General features: G+C 32.2%; 1 protein-coding gene across 1 annotated transcript; it reads right to left on the bottom strand.

Annotated features, from left to right (window-relative positions):
- Positions 1-2002: 2002 nt before the first annotated feature.
- Positions 2003-16287, bottom strand: LOC134243253 (uncharacterized). The gene is made up of 3 exons (XM_062725490.1): positions 15937-16287; positions 9419-9479; positions 2003-2278 (listed from the first exon to the last, which is right to left on the bottom strand). Exons 1-3 carry the CDS (start codon positions 16028-16030, stop codon positions 2116-2118), a joined length of 318 nt encoding a protein of 105 aa, XP_062581474.1. The 5' UTR covers positions 16031-16287; the 3' UTR covers positions 2003-2115.
- Positions 16288-16549: the final 262 nt, after the last annotated feature.

Genomic DNA, 16549 nt, shown 5'->3' with positions numbered 1-16549 from the left:
TTTCTTCCACAATAATTATCATTTTAATTTCTTTGAAAAGTGAGAAATTTGAAAAAAGGATAAAAAAAAAGATATTCACGGTAATATATTTGCTTTCAGGATTGTTTTAAATATCACTGATTTTTCCGCTTTTTTCCTCTAATAATTATATGTGATGGAGGTCTGGTATGATGAGGATGATAGATGTGTTATCGTGGGTTCAATAGGTTCAATATCATTCCTATGCGGACAGCGTTTCAGGTTCACAGATTCTTCTTAGTCTTTTTTATAATTTAGGTAGTGGATATGTATTTGATTTAATCTTTTAACAGTATAGTTATGCTGGAAGAAAGGGACAACACGTGTCCTCAAACGAGTAGTTATACACAAATTTGCCTCCTGTATTACTAGTAGTCAGGCTTTTCCCTTTATGTGCCATTTTTAGATCATACATTAATTAATAATTAAATACAAATTGCTTTATCATAATGACTTTTATATATTACTTTTCAAATTAAAGATTCGCATTTCTTTTGCTGACTAAACTCAAGTAAAGAGTTTGCATAATTCAAATTCGGTAAAAGTTTGGAATAATTTTTCTTTTCCGAACTTTCAGAAGGATGTGATTGGCATCAAAATATCTCTATTGTAGATTTTTTGCGGGGTAAATATATTGTTAGCTAGATAAATTTATAACAATTTGTTTTTAATATTCAACATGATCTTTAATTGTATAATTATACCCGAGAATAAGATATCACTACTATATATTGTTCAGAGCAAACTCAGAGGTTACTCAAGATATGAAATAATTGATACATGTGTAATAAAAATAATACTGCATCTCATTTAATTTATCTAGTGTTTATTTATGACCATCATTTGGCTTTATATGGTAATTAAATTTTTATTTCAAACATATTTTTAATATTTTTAATTTTTGTGATTTTTCTTCTGTCGGTCCTTTAATATCCTATTCAAATCAATATCCGTGTCATTATAATGATTTTTGAGTGAAAATATGTAAGGAAGTTTCTTAATAAGATTTATCTGAAAAGATGTGAAAGGTCTGTAAAACATGTTATGAAAAGAATCAACCATGATAAGTGGATGTATAATATTTACAGGCACCCGACGCATGCATTCTAAACCACACCTTCAGGAAAATTTTTCCTTTTAATATGTTTTCACAAAATGACAATTAAATGGATATTTCAGGAATCACTATCTAGTAAGGAGACTATGCCAGGGCATCAACAATAGTGGGAAACATGGGATAATTTGCATAGCTATAAAAATAGTCCCATAAAACACGAAACAAATTTAATGATTGTTTAGTTACTGTAGTCAAACATCAACGTTTATGAAATAAACAACAAAAGAATTTTAAATTATGATCAAAGCAATCATTTTAACGTAAATTATATATGTGATCTAGATTTAGGTTGTCGGAAGCACAAACACGTGTATAGGCCCTAGGCCACTTCTCCGCCGCCATATTGAATGCAATGTTGCAGTTGATGAAACGGGAGTTGGTCAGAATTTGTGCGGATGTTAAAATAGCAGAGGAAATTAAGTTGCTTACGAATTTTAAAATATAGCATAGGAAGTTGAGTTGCTTACGAGGTCGGATGAATGAGGGACGATGTCTGTATCAGATGATGGAGTGTGGCTGTGCCGATTTTTCCACGTGCTCCAGATAGGCTGTTTACGGATGTGGACTTTTTGGCCTCGCTGATAGTGGACAGCGTTGCGCTAGCGACTTGCTTTTGATCCGAAGATAATTCATTCTTTATTTTGTTTATAAAAAGATATAGTTTTATTATATTTAATTATTTAGTAAACAATTAAACAAAACATCTATTTTTCTTCAGTGTATTTATACGCCACTCATATACATGCAAGTGGACATCTGATCTTTCAGTAGTATTTCAATGGAGAAATATACATACCACAGGTATTGCCAATTAACAAGATGGACTTTTGTAGTGTTTATCATAGAAAAAACAATTGAAAATGGAAATATAAGGTAATATATTTATTTTTGAGCATGAAGGATTCTGAAATGAACTCCATTTTAACCGTAATTTCATCAACATATTTGTCAGACATGATAATGTGTCAAGGCTTTGTCGGTCAGCGACCCCACAGCTTAGTCGTGCACCTGCAGTTCTGTCCCCACAAATTACACTTGCAAGAAAGTCCACTACAGCAACTATGTTGGATCTGCGATGACCAAGGTAAACAACGATTGTTCCATCCATTGCACGTAGGTTGTCGTAGCTGGTAATAATTTCGCCTACAAAAACGTAGAATGTTATTATCTTTAAAAATAGATAAGTTAATTTTCACATATCTAACCGGTAATTTGAAAAAAAAACTACCATTACGCATAAGTATATTTTTACAGATGGGTACAATTATATTTTTTTTTCATAAATTTGATAAATCAGCTTTTGAAAAAAAAGGTCTAAACATCCCCCCTTGGTGTACTATATTAACTTTGGTAAATGGAAAGGAAATTTACATGCACGGGACTTGTTTGTTCCCCTGAATATTTTTTCCACTGTATACTTATTTAGAGGATGTTCACTGCTTTATAGTTAAAAGGGATACAATAGGATTCTTCGATATTTTCCAGATTTCGAAATACAAAATCCTGCCTCATGAGTGAAATAAATTAAATGTACATGATATTTAAAAAAACATTTCCTTTGATTTTTGTCTGTATCTGATTTTTTTTTGTAACATCGTTAATGAAATAATGAATCAAAATCATGGTTGAGCAGTTGAGACAACAAAGCACTGATCACTTTGTAATTGTGGACTACAACAGCATATTTGGAGAAACTTTGGTGCTTCCAGTCTCCACCAGGATGGTTTATTTACTATCTCTAAGCCAAGGCATTCTTCGGGATGGGAATGAAAATCAAGAATTTTGACTTTCATTCAACGAGAGACTATCACTTTTGTTCAATAATTGAAGTAGAATATTTCAATTCTAAAATTGTATTAAAAATAGAAAACTCTTTTCCCTGGTTTATTGTTGTTCCCTCTAAGTAGTAACCTACGACGAGTTATTCGATATTGTTTATGTTTGCCCAGTTATGTTAGTTGGTTAATCCCATCAGCTATACTTGCTTTTATGGACCTGTATAGATTAGCAAAAAAGTCTCTATTGGAGATGATTTGTTATTCAGATGTTTAACAGGCAGTATTTCTCACTCCCATGCAACTGGAAATGAATAATTCAGAGGGAATAAATGATAAAGTCATATTCAAATCAATTAGCTGTATGAATGTAGCACATCAAAAACTACCGAGAGGACGTTTTATTTGAATTAGAATATCGGTATCCTTTAAGCTTTATAATAGAAAGTATCAGGTTTGAATGGTCGTGATCTCTTTTTTAACAACCTAAAAATTCAAGTTACATTTTTGTACTGTCTCTTTCACGAAACAGCAATCCATTTCTCTCTAGAATATGAGAGGTGAAATTGCTCTAGAAAAGACGTTTAATATATTTGAAGTCCTTAATAATAATAAAAAAAAAACCTTCCATAAGTAAATATTTGATACAAACCAATAATCAAACCCAAGTAATTAGATAAAAACTATGAAACATAACTAAATCGATGTTTTACAGGATAGTGAACTCTTGAGAAAATCTTTGTATTTTTTTGTTTGGTTTCTAAAGGATTGAAATTGCTTGCCGCTTTATACAATTACGTTAATTTTGTGCAGTGGCTAACCATAATTACCGTATTTATTCCTTCTCAATAGGACGATTACTAGAAAAAATTGAATCAATGGACTTTTTCAAGTTACAAATGAGCATCACGAAATTTCTTGACATATCCATTTTTTCAGTTTCATTTTTTTTTAAATGAACAATTTTTACAAAATGATTTTCATTTCCCTGAAACGTGCATAGTATCTCCATATATAATAACCGGGACACTAATAAGTCAGATTAACCAGTAACAGGAAATTATTGGGCTTCGAGACAGACTTCATTTTCCGGTGCTCAATTTAGATTCAGCGACAAGGCCTTTAATGATGAATGCATACAAGTGACGTCAAGTTTTGAGAAATGAGATATGTTTTCAAGAAAAGTCAATATAGTACAGTCATTGGACGCTGATTTTCACAAAGCGATGAAATATGATATATTATAGAACATTGTATAAATTGCATGATTTATGATGGTGTGTTAAGGGGCGTGTGTATGTGTTAATTGAACACTGAAGATTAAGAAAACGCATCCGATCTTCTACTAATTGCAACGAAAGACATTTGATAGAGACAAAAGGGCAAAAAAACTAAAAGTTATCTTAGTATAGCATAACACCATATGGATCCATGGAATAATGGAATAGAGCCAACTAATAAATAGATGTAGAAATTTTTCCTGAAAAGCTAGAGAAATATGATGGTCAGAAATCAATAAAATAAAAAGTTAATTTCTTCTTTTCTATTTGCAACAATTTAACATGATCAGTTAATTGTATTGTGACATGACCCGGCGAGTTTTCCTTTGAAGTCAAGCATATTGTAACTGCGATACAGAACACTTTTTGAGGGCGTTTCTTATGCAAATGAACAAAAACTGTACTGTATCTGCAAAATATCAACGATACAGTACGGTTTATTTTTAGCGATGACGGAAAGCTGTATCTGTATACAGACACAACAATCGTTCAATACGCATGATAGAACTGGTAACATTTACTCAAAATTTGAGATGAATGAAGAGTAAAATTTTACAGCATGAATTTATTAGTGTAGGATTCGAAAATTTTAGAAAGCAGGGAGTTTGACAGATCACAAATGATTACTTTGAAACCCTCCCCCCCCCCCACATAAAAAAAAAATAATCAGTGGAAAATCGTATTTCGTGAGGTTAGATTTATAACCAAGCAAGACACTATGTGCGTGATATCGTAACCTAGTATATATAAATTAAAAAGCGTATAATGTACACAAGTTTATCAAAAATCATTTACGAAAGGAAAAAGAAAAAAGGGTGGGATGGAAGGCACAAGTGAGTGCTGGGATCACCTTTGTAAAATACCCCCCACCCCCCTTCCTTTCATCTGTTTATTTCAATTATGTTTATGAGGACCGGTGGAGGACATTGTCGGACACCTCTCTCAGATTACATTTTCCCCAAAGCATTTTTGTTTCTAAAATATTTCCACATGATTCTTACGTACCTCGTATCAAAATGTATTGCATTCAATCGTAGCTTAAAGTTGAAAAAATGTCAGCAAGAGATGAATAGAGAAAAAAATCCTACGCAATGAAATCTACATTTAATTTTTTGGAAAACAAATTATATAATGCATCCCCTAAATAATTATTTCAAATGTTAAATACCTGCACGTCCACCTCACTCGACATTTCAGTTGCAGATGCTTAAAATGTGATACTAAATCAACTTTCTGCAAAATCATCTGATTGGTTGAGTGATATGTACCCAAATACGCATGTAAATATGTGAGGTCATTAGAAAGGTCATGTCACAAGACATTTAAAGTACGTAGTTTGCACTGTTTTGAGGAGATACAGGGCGGGGCCCGGTCGAGCTATCGCTCTCGCCTCAAGCCCCGCCCTGTATCTCCGATACATAGGAAACTTACTTTAAATATAACTTAATTCTTTTCAGAACATTCTTCAAAGATGAAGAAATCTAATACTGACTTCAACTTTAGGATTAAACATCGCATACGCTATAATACTTTGGCCGACAGGAGTCGCAACTTTCTGATTTAGAATATTGTCATTCTGTAGTTTTTGTCAGTTTTCGTTGACAAATTACAACTGAAGTGGAAATTGTAATACATACAGGTTTTACACTGACAATTCTCACAAGAGGAAATAATTAAAATTCTTTGGAGTGATATGTAAATTCGAAGGTGATAAGCTTAAGGTTCTAACAGAACTGCAAAGTCGAGGTAATTCTAGATAAGCACTGTCTTCTAGATATGCTTCCTTGACAGATTGTAATAACGAAACATACGGATATTACGAACAGTATTCAAGATCAAAAGTCCATAAAACAATACAGAATACGAACAGAGCAAACACGGACCTCCAAAACATCAAAGATGGGATCAAGTGCCATGGAGGAGTGAGCATCACCTGCCCTCCCTCAACCTCCATGTGCTCCTTGTTATGATCTGGAAACCGAAAATTCCAAATATCCATGTTGGTGTACATGCAAGTCATATCATAGATAAGTATCTTGGTCCATCAGAAATTTGATTTTTGTATATAGTTGTACCTATATTTGATACTAGTATATGATTTTTTTTTAATGATCACAAAATAATTCATCATAGTAGTTTCAACTGGTCGTGCCACATTGTAAAATAATTGGCCGTCCAGGTGTAAGTCTTTCGAGGCTGTTTTGGCCTTTTTAAAGTGTTTTTCCGCATCTTAAATTTTGTTTCTGATACAATGCAAGAACATGCAAAAACATGAGACTGGATGCTTTCATGTAGATATACTATATGATATTGTTCTGCTTGTGCAATCTAGGTAGAATGAAATTGTCCCTTAACTATGTGATATATTGATGTGTATCCGTGACAAAAATTGTATTTTTTCGCATAATTGTAATAATCCTAAGATTGTTTATAATGACACAACAAGAAAGAAAGGCGACAAAACACAATCTTACATCTAGCATCTAGGATTAATTGGGTACGTTATCTCAGGTTCAATAAGAGTGAATTATAATCAAATGCTTGATCTCTTCCAAGTCACCTGTTTTATGTATGTTAATTTCATATCACAATAATTTTTTTTTCTAACTTGTTTGTTTAATACCCTGGAGCTGAGGTGTCCGAAGACATTATATATAGTTACAATTTAATCATCAGAGCCCCATCTTAATTCCAAACCTCTGTTTATAAGTGCTATGCGTTTCAAAAATTTGGCAGGGCTATATGTTTCATTACAAATCACGCCAACAGTTTAACTACTTTATATCCTGGAGAAAAGAAGATATTTATTTAACAATGACTTGAAATGGTTTTAATGCAACCTCTTCGTCCCCTGTGCAGAGAGCAGGAAATTCATAATTTTTATGGTAGGCTTTTGGCCATAGGTATTGATGCGACGCCAAAACTGGTTGAATTTGCTTCATTTGCTCGGGTTCAAGAAAAGAAGCTTAAATGTTAAAAATTGTGGTGAACGAAGCATGCTGATAAATAAAAACGGGCATCGAAATTATTATGAATGATTTATCTTTTTTCTAGTATAAAAATTGCAGAAAATAGATTAGCAAATATGAAAATGAATTCTATCGATAATTGCGGCATAAGTTGAGAACCCACGATACTATGAAAAAATATCTATAATAAAGAGGGACAACCGGGAGGTAGGTGAAATGTGTATCGGCACTACGACACTATTTGATATGATCGCAAATTTGATTTTTGACTGGGATGCTTCTGTTGCAACCTCATGCACTGGCCACATTCAGCAAATCTGGACCAAAACGGCGCACAGTGTACCTCAGGATATTGGTTTTCCGGCAGCGGATCATTTAAAGGTCTTAACTGTCATGACACCAAGAGATTTGTCCATTCTACAGCACTGGGTAATTTGGCAGCATTTTAGATATACTAGTGCCGATTAGGCAAATGTTCAATTAAGAAACGAGAATAACAATTGGCGCGTTAGCCATTTTGTCTGGTGTTTTGTTCTACAACTCTAAATAAAACACAATGTTAAACTTATAGCATAGTTGTTTTTTCTTTATCAAGAGCTATAATCAAAAGAAGATATAAGAAAGAGGGAGCGTATCCATTTCATTGACATTTATGTCCTTAGGCTAATGGAAAATTATCGATACGTATCATTTTAACACATTTATCTTGAGAGCATACATGAAACATCATTATTATAAAATCGCTCATGTTATATATCGACGAAAAACAATGATTAGATCTAAGGAGAAATTTTTTATACGAAATACTAATCACAAAGGAATATGGGCTATTTTTTATTTCTATTATACGGTGAAAGTATACTATAATGAACATTTCCTATTATAGTGAAACAACATGAAGACAACGCGACTTGCATGTAGCGTCAAATCTTATTGAAATAAAGATGTCCGCGTCGTATAAAGTGAAACTCTATAGTTCTGTATAATGCAAGAGAGCAACTTCTTAACAGCGCGACGCTTAAACATTCTGAATCGTTTTTCTAACACATCAGAATATTTAAATCCTTATAATAAATATGGAAATTAATAAGGTTATATTCAAAACAAAATTTGAAAAGGTAAGGTTTGATGAACTTAAGTACTAGGGTATTTTTCAATACTACTCATTATATAAGCGACAATCATTCACGATACAGTTACACTCTGACATAAAATGGTACTTTATTGACACTAAATACCTTCTGCGTTTTGTTGCAAAAGTAGACACGTAAATAGTGACTCTTAATCTTTATTGCTTCGCTTAAACATTACCCTTATTAAAATACTACTCTCAGGTAAATATACTTCACTTCAGAGTTATCATATTTCTATATCAAAACAGCGGATGTGCCTGGTAGGCTGGGGATGTTTAGTCCTCCATGGTACCTGATCCCAGTAACTCTGATGTTTTAGAGGTCCATATTTGCTCTGCTCCAAATTGCTTGGATTCTTTAATGGACATTTGAGCTTGAATACTGTTCGTTTTCTCCATAAATTTCATTCAATAATTATTGCTTTCAGACTGTTATTATTCACTATTTATGTACCTATGGTTGTTAGGGTCCACATGCAAGTAACAAGTTCAGAAAATTACTCACAAAAAGATATGGCGGTAGCTTTACCATATATTGTAGAATATATTTACATCCATTGGCCATTTCATATTATTTCTTTTATTTCTTCTGCAGACCATTTCGGTTAATCAGTCCATAAAATACACTAAGCAAGCCACCTGCATAGATTTCTTGAACATATGCTGTTCCATAAGTTAAGCATACAATGACATAAACTCTATAATACAATATTTAACATATTTTACATCGATTTGTTTTTCATACAGATGCAAAAACATTTATAATTTTAAAAAATGTCTTGTTTTGATAATAGTTCAGGAATAAGCGTCGTAGATATTGCTTACGCGGGTTATGCATTTTTTTTTCTGCCACAGCCTCGACATTAATACGATTCCCTTTCTAACAAACCAAGAACGCATTTCATTGTTTAAATAAATGATATGGAGGAAATTAAATTATGGATTTTGACTCTAAAGTCCTCATTATTTATTATTTGTAAATATACAAGTACAAAATGACCTGAAAAAAATTAGTCAAAATACAAAAGCCTTCATCATTTTACACAAGCTTCTTTAGCACAAAGTCTGCATTTGTCCAGATATTTGTTTCTGATGAACACATCTTCCTTAAATTCCCCATTTCTTACCTTTGCATTGTTTTGAATAGATCTAGTGCCCTGTGTTCGTTATAATAATCATCATCATAATCTGAAATGAAAAATATCAACTTTATCTAAATTCTAAACTAATACACTAGACAAAATTGCTAACGCACCACTTAAAATTCATCTATGTGAATTGAACATTTGGCTAATCGGTATTAGTATATATAAAACGTCATATATTCCAATTCAATGGGATTGGCAAATGTCTTTGATTCAAAACAAAACCCCAAAACGACCTTCTTGCTAAAACCAATTTCCCGTCATGCTTTGCGTACTTCTTTTTTGCCCAAATATATGCATTGCTAATTACCGGTGATGGTCCTTGAGGTTACACCAGAAACAGTCTCCCAGTTAAAAAAATAAAATAATACGCAGTGATTGACTATTATATCGCCTGCTAGTTATCCAATGCCTTGGGGTCCATACCCAGTCCACTCAACTTCCGGTTGCCCGAATTTTGTAGAACGACATTGAAATTGCGGTGTGGTGTTTACTTAATGGCCTGGCTATCTAGAGTGAACATTTTTATGTCTACTAATCTATCTGCAACAATTTCTCACCAGAAGAATAAATATTGTTTACACTGTTTTAATTTTTTACATATCTTTCCAAAGGAACCCCCTGCAGACACCATACTGTCTGTTTTATAAATCTCCTGGGATCAAATGCCGCATACGGTATAATTTTATTTATAATTTTCTAAATATACAAACATAAAAAACAAATATGCAAAGAAAAAATTAGAAATTTATCCCTCCAAATTAGTATGGACACGATTTTTATGTTTTCTATGAAATGGTCACGCTTCATTTAACATTGTAGTTATTTATCAATTAAGATATTTAAATGCTTTAGTTTTGATTTTGTAACGTAATAATATATCAAATACAACTTAAACAAGTTTTGAAAAGTAAAATATTACTTTCATCTGGTGGTTCGTTAGTAATTTTGTCTAGTGTATATTTAAATTAAATTTAAGATACATGTACAGTACCAACATGAGGTAATGATCGATATATCCAATTTTATAATATTTAAAAGATTAATAAAATAAAACACATCTTAATGCTTCAAACATCATGTTTTGAACCTCTCCCCCCCCCCCTTCTCTCTCTCTCCCTCTCTCATTTTCCAAGTTCAAATAGAAATCCATCTAGCGTGACATATAAGAACACACAATTAGCTCGATGAGGAAATGAAATGCACAGGATCGATACAATAGAAAATCATTTCTCAATAAGTCTCTGTAGAGACAGTGAAAAGCGACTTAAAAAACACATAAAATGAAAACTAAAAAAAAATTGATCTCAGTAGTGTCAATAGCAATCTCAATTAACATTCTCCAAATGTATGTTTTTCCGTTTGATGTTCAAAAGCCTATTCAAGGTTCCAAAGAGGCTTGTCTTTTGTTTAATCATTATTCAAATGTATTTTAATCTCCGCTTTAGTAAAATCCATTTGACAACGATTTTTCTTTTAAAACAATTTGATATAGGTGTTTTAGATTCAATTCATCTTTTATATCATGCAAGAGTAGAATATGACCTGTTGAATAATCGGAAGCTTTAAACTCAATGTTTCACCTCAGGTTTATACTTAAAGTGAAAACAGAAATATGGCATACCGGTAATATGAATTAAACATCACGAAATTTCGTTTTATAACACCCGTTTAAGTTTCAACCTACCGTTTGCAATGTTAATATTTGTAACTTTATACCTTATATAAAATTAACTGCACAATTAAGATATAATCTGTACATGAGTCTCAATATACATGTAACTTAATCATTCAGAGAATTTCAAACAATCAATAATGAAACATATGGAGATAACGAAAGTATTCAAAATCAAAAGTTCATAAAACAATACAAAATAGGAGCATAGCAAACACGGACCTCCAAAACATCAAAGGTGGGATCAGGTTTCTCAAATCAGTGTATAAATAATGGACTAGTATTAGTATAAAAAACGTCAGTCAGCATTTGATTCAATGATAAATTGTATTTGCTGACATGGTCATTGTATCGACCATAATACTTACGAAATGATGACTTTAAACGAGACTGCTGATATTCTTGTTTCATCAACTTGTTTGTCAATAATTTACCTCTTTAAAAAAATTGTTTATACGTAGAGAATGCTCTTGCGTAGCGAATCAACTGAGATATGTAAACTCCGTATGCAGGTGATAAGTAAGAGAAGTTAACGGTTGTAAAAGTTATACTTCAGTAGTCATCACGTTTATCATAAAGCTTGGTTGTTAGATTACCATTAAGGGCTTTTTAATAAGCCCCCTTTTCAAAAGCTCAACATAGATTGTGAATGAACCATTATATTTTTATACATATGTAGATAAAATAATAATTGAGCCAATATGACTTCGAATGTTAAATACCACAAATTAATATTGCAAGGGGGAAAATGACATATCATTCTATATGTACAATTACATCTTACAATAATTTAAGAGGCAATTTGTATTTAATAAAATTGATCCAAAACACTGCATATATTTTTTATCCTAGTGTAAAGAACGTTCCTATTATTCTATAGCGCCGATGCAAGGTTTCATGAGTGCCTTAGGAGGTTTAAATATTGAAGATTTTCAATGGATTTCATAACGTAAATAACACTGTGTATACAGAATTTTTTTTTTCATTTAGAGATCTTTATTCATCATTTTAATTTATAACTAACTTTTAATGATTAATTATTGTAAGGAATTTTACTCCAACATTGCACCTGATCTCACCTCTAATGATTTTAGAAGTATGTATTTCTTTTGCCTACACTTTGAATTGATTCAATAGACTTTTGAGATATATTAATGTTCTTTGTCTTCATACATCATTATAAAAAATCATGATTCAATAAAAAATTTAAAAGATGTACTTTTTATATCTTATTTTGCTTAAATGGATTTTCAAAAAAACGATTCTTACCCAGCATAAAAACTTACTTCTTCCTAGGATTAGATTTGAAGTGTTCTAGGAAGGGAAATCCAGTAAAACTCATAAAGGGATATCAAAACGTCAAAGTATGAAATGTAGCACATTAACACAACCGAACTTTCCATATAAATGTCGATTGATGACTTTAGTCTCCTACCAAAGTGGAACCTTTATTGTGTAAAACGGACTTTTCATCATAAAAACCATTGGATGCAAACATTACTTTACGCTTTCATAGGCGATGAATTGGTTTCAGATATTCTTCTCACCATTAAGAATTTTATAGTTATTGTAGCCAAATCCTCTGCAATTAAAAGCTAAGAATATAAACACCTCTGTCGATATTACACATAAAAATGGGGGGAAAATGAAGGTAACGAGCAGAAATCAACCTCTTAAATCCTGTAAAAGTACGAATCATGAACTAGACAAAAGCAGGATCTCTAGAAACACAATAGGTCGGATCAGGGGCTAAAGAGGAAAAAGCATCCCCTTTCGAACGGTCACTTCTGCAATGTTCCCTCTGTTTTGCTTAATTACATTAAACAGATAGTAATCCGAAGTCAGAGTTAGTTTAGGCCCACTAACAGTGGCAGAACAGAATTTGCCGTGTTCCATTATTAACAGACCTGTTTCTTTTTTCCTATGAAGCAAAATTAATTTTTAAAAAGTCTACATGGAATGAAGTAAGCTCATTCTGTTGTCTTTGATTCGACATTTTGATAAAATATATCAGAGGTGTTGTTATATATGTTTTGTTGATTGTTCTCAACATTGGTATTGTTGGGATGGACTTTAGAGAATAATGTTTATCTGAGAATGATGACTGTTCATTATCTTCCATTACATTTTTGGTACGATCAATCAAACATGATAGTATTTCTCAGGATTTCTTTAATTAAATATAATCTCGACACGGAAAAAAAAACCAGACATGTTCAGCATTGATAGCTTTCTCTTAAGTAAATTTCTGTCATATTCGAATGTTAGAATTTATTAAACTTAATACCATATCAATGTCTAAAATCAATGTTTTGGTACATATCGAACAACTGCACGTAGCAGAATCACTGTAAGAAGCAGAGAAGAAGAGTGTGTAACTGTTTGGTCTTCATTACTCCTGTAGTAACCTTTTTTACATATTGTCAACGTTAGATAGATATTAAATTATCTCGTTATCGGGTACATTTTGCAAACTATCGGAGGCATTTTGAACACCTTTCACAGCTATATTTAGGCGACTTTAAGGTCATCTTGCAGTTCATACAGCAATTGCCAATAGTTGTACACAGATGTACTCTGTAGTAGATGTTCAAAAGAATCTCGAGTTTCTTATTGTAAGTTATGTAGTTTTAAAAGATGTTCCCCGTTATCAACAGACCTTATATTGTATTCATAAGAAGGAAAAGTAATTCACTATCTTATACATGAGAAAAAGGACACCATTGTTATAAACTTCAACTCGACATTAAGACCTATCGACGACGTATAATATCCATTAAAAATAGTTCCATACGTAGACTCGATATACTCCCAGTGACTTTAAATAACAAGACGCCACGAAGTCTGAACTTTTTAATTGGATATTTTACTAGAATTTAGAAAAAGACATTAAAGGTTACCTAATACCAATTCATAACAAAATGATGACTTCAAAATTTCAATCGTCAACTTCCTATACTAATGTAACAATATACCCTTATCACCTGAATATATATGAGGTCTCTTAGTTAGGCCTATGAATAAGAACATGTTCTGTATAAGAACAACTTTGAAGCAAGGTAAACTATTTACAGGTAAGTAAATGTAACAAGAATATCAAGAGTCTCGTTCACAGTCATCATTTTTCAACTTCTATGGTCAATACAATGACCTCGTCAACAAAATCAATTCATCATTTATTTATTTACTGATTGACATTTTTCATATTAATAATAAGGCCATTATTCACACAATCAATTGTCCACGGATTTCATCCCGGTAATGACAGGGAACACAAGTCGGGTTTGTCCGGTCGGCAGAGGATGCTTACTCCTCCATGACACTTTATCCTTCTAATGACTTTTGACCTTGAATACTGTTTGTTGTTATCTCCATATTTCTTCTGATTGACTTGGATTTGTTTGAGCTCAAAATTACCAAAATATGAAGATAACACAAACAAGTTTTAAGTTGAGATACTCATTTTCCCTAAAGATGCTTCAACAAGGATAAATCTTCCTATAGAATCACAGTGTCTTCCATTCCTGCTAATTACTGAAAGACCTTAAAAGTGCATTGAAAAATTATCCATGTTTACAAAATCTAGGAAATCCGGAGAGGTATTGAATTTTAATTTCTGCATCAATATTACTCCAGTATTAAGGCTTTTGATTTGGGTATCTTTTTACTGCCAATAAGATGCTACGAGCATGAAAAGTGCATCAATTACTCGAGAAAATCCGCAAGAACTTCTCGGATAAATATTGATCTAAACAGAATGATTGAATAGGATGACTATATCCTGGTATAAAGAAAGGGTTTTCTTCTAAATTTGCATCATCCTTACAATGTGAACACTCCTTAAATAGTCTGGTTAAGTGCAGTAACAAACTGATATTGAAAATACAGAAAGATTTCTCACAAAAATCCTTGATTTGATTACAAATTTTGTCCGTAGTAATTTCAATGTTCAAAATGGAAATGGTTATGAAAATGCGATGATACGAATGTCTGAATAATGTTTAAATAAATTGTTCATGTCTTCTGAAGGATCGATTTCTATTCATTATATTATTTGGAATATCTTAAATTATTTGTTGTAAAATTCAAACTGCTTTCACGTTTTCATAAGAACTTTGAATGAAAATGCAATTTTCTACACCCTTTTTTAAAGTTTGGTTTCAATTAAAGAACGTTTCCATGCATACAAGGAACCTTCTAAGCTGAAGATACTTCCATATTAAATTCTCCTTAATTCAGTACAATATTACAAATTATTGGCATTTGCTCTCCCTCATTATTGTATTAATGAGGAGCAACCTGTCACCAACCTGCCTTAACAATTGGATTTCAATTATAGAGACGAGATGAGGTCAATTGATTCTGTATTATACGGTACTCAATCAGTGTCATACTGTTCCTATAATGATCGAATCCTTTCGTAAGAAACGGTCATTTGCTGCTTCCTACGAATTACCAATATAAATACTCTTCTGTCATCGCATTTTTGAGGAGAAAAAGACAGCTTTGATTTCTATTTACTAAATTTTTACTTTTTATTCTCTGATTTTAGATATTTTTCATAAAATTTTATAGATTTTTACTGAAATTGGTACTAGTATTTTTCACTCACGGATCCAAACCTTTTTTATAATCCTTAAAATAAGAAATGTGTTCAAAGATAGAATTATATCAAATTGAAAAATCTTTGTAAGCGAAAATGCAACCAAAAAACAAATAAATAAAAATTGATCTTGGATAACGTTATTCAATACGTCGATAATAAAAATAGTATTTTTCGTTCCTTTGTTGATGGTAAGAATAAAGTTCTACATTATTGACTTACCTGCATAATACATGCAAGTTCCCAGATTTAGTGAAATAAGAAGAATCCATACTACACCGAAGTAAAAATTCATATTCACAGAACTGCACAACATAACAGCACTGTATTATAGCTAGCAGGCAGTAGGGATCCTGAAACTCTTATGCTTTAGATGGAAGATAGATATCTTACAAAATTGAATTAATACCATTTATTATACACGGTCTGTCTGCTAAAATTTAGGGTAATTAGAGAATCCAATTAAGATTGTACAGACAAAAGAAATTGAAGCACTTGATTTTGCGCTCTTTCATTTACTTATATTTATCATATCTCCCACTCAGATGGTCTCCTTCCACCAGGGGGCGCGGCATGCAAATAATTAACTATGACGAGGGAATACGATCGATGAGGTATTTATGACAAGTATTCAAAATTATATCAATTTGCCGCGATTTATGGATAGCTATCAGGAGGGAATAAGTTAGAAGGTGGCTTTGCAAGCTGGCCTTCCACTTAATTCATCGTCATTCTCCTCTGATTGGAACGAGGAGTATATTTATCCATAAAGCGCTTATGTTTGCATTGGGCATGAATCAAAATGCCCGTTGGTGTACTCTTAACAAATGAATAC

Source organism: Saccostrea cucullata, unplaced genomic scaffold (genome assembly GCF_032062105.1).
Source record: "Saccostrea cucullata isolate Sc308-1 unplaced genomic scaffold, CSIRO_AGI_Scuc_v1 ctg251, whole genome shotgun sequence".
Lineage (NCBI taxonomy): Eukaryota > Metazoa > Mollusca > Bivalvia > Ostreida > Ostreidae > Saccostrea > Saccostrea cuccullata.
The sequence above is the reverse complement of the archived record's forward strand: the minus strand, read 5'-3'. Positions and strand labels throughout refer to the sequence as shown.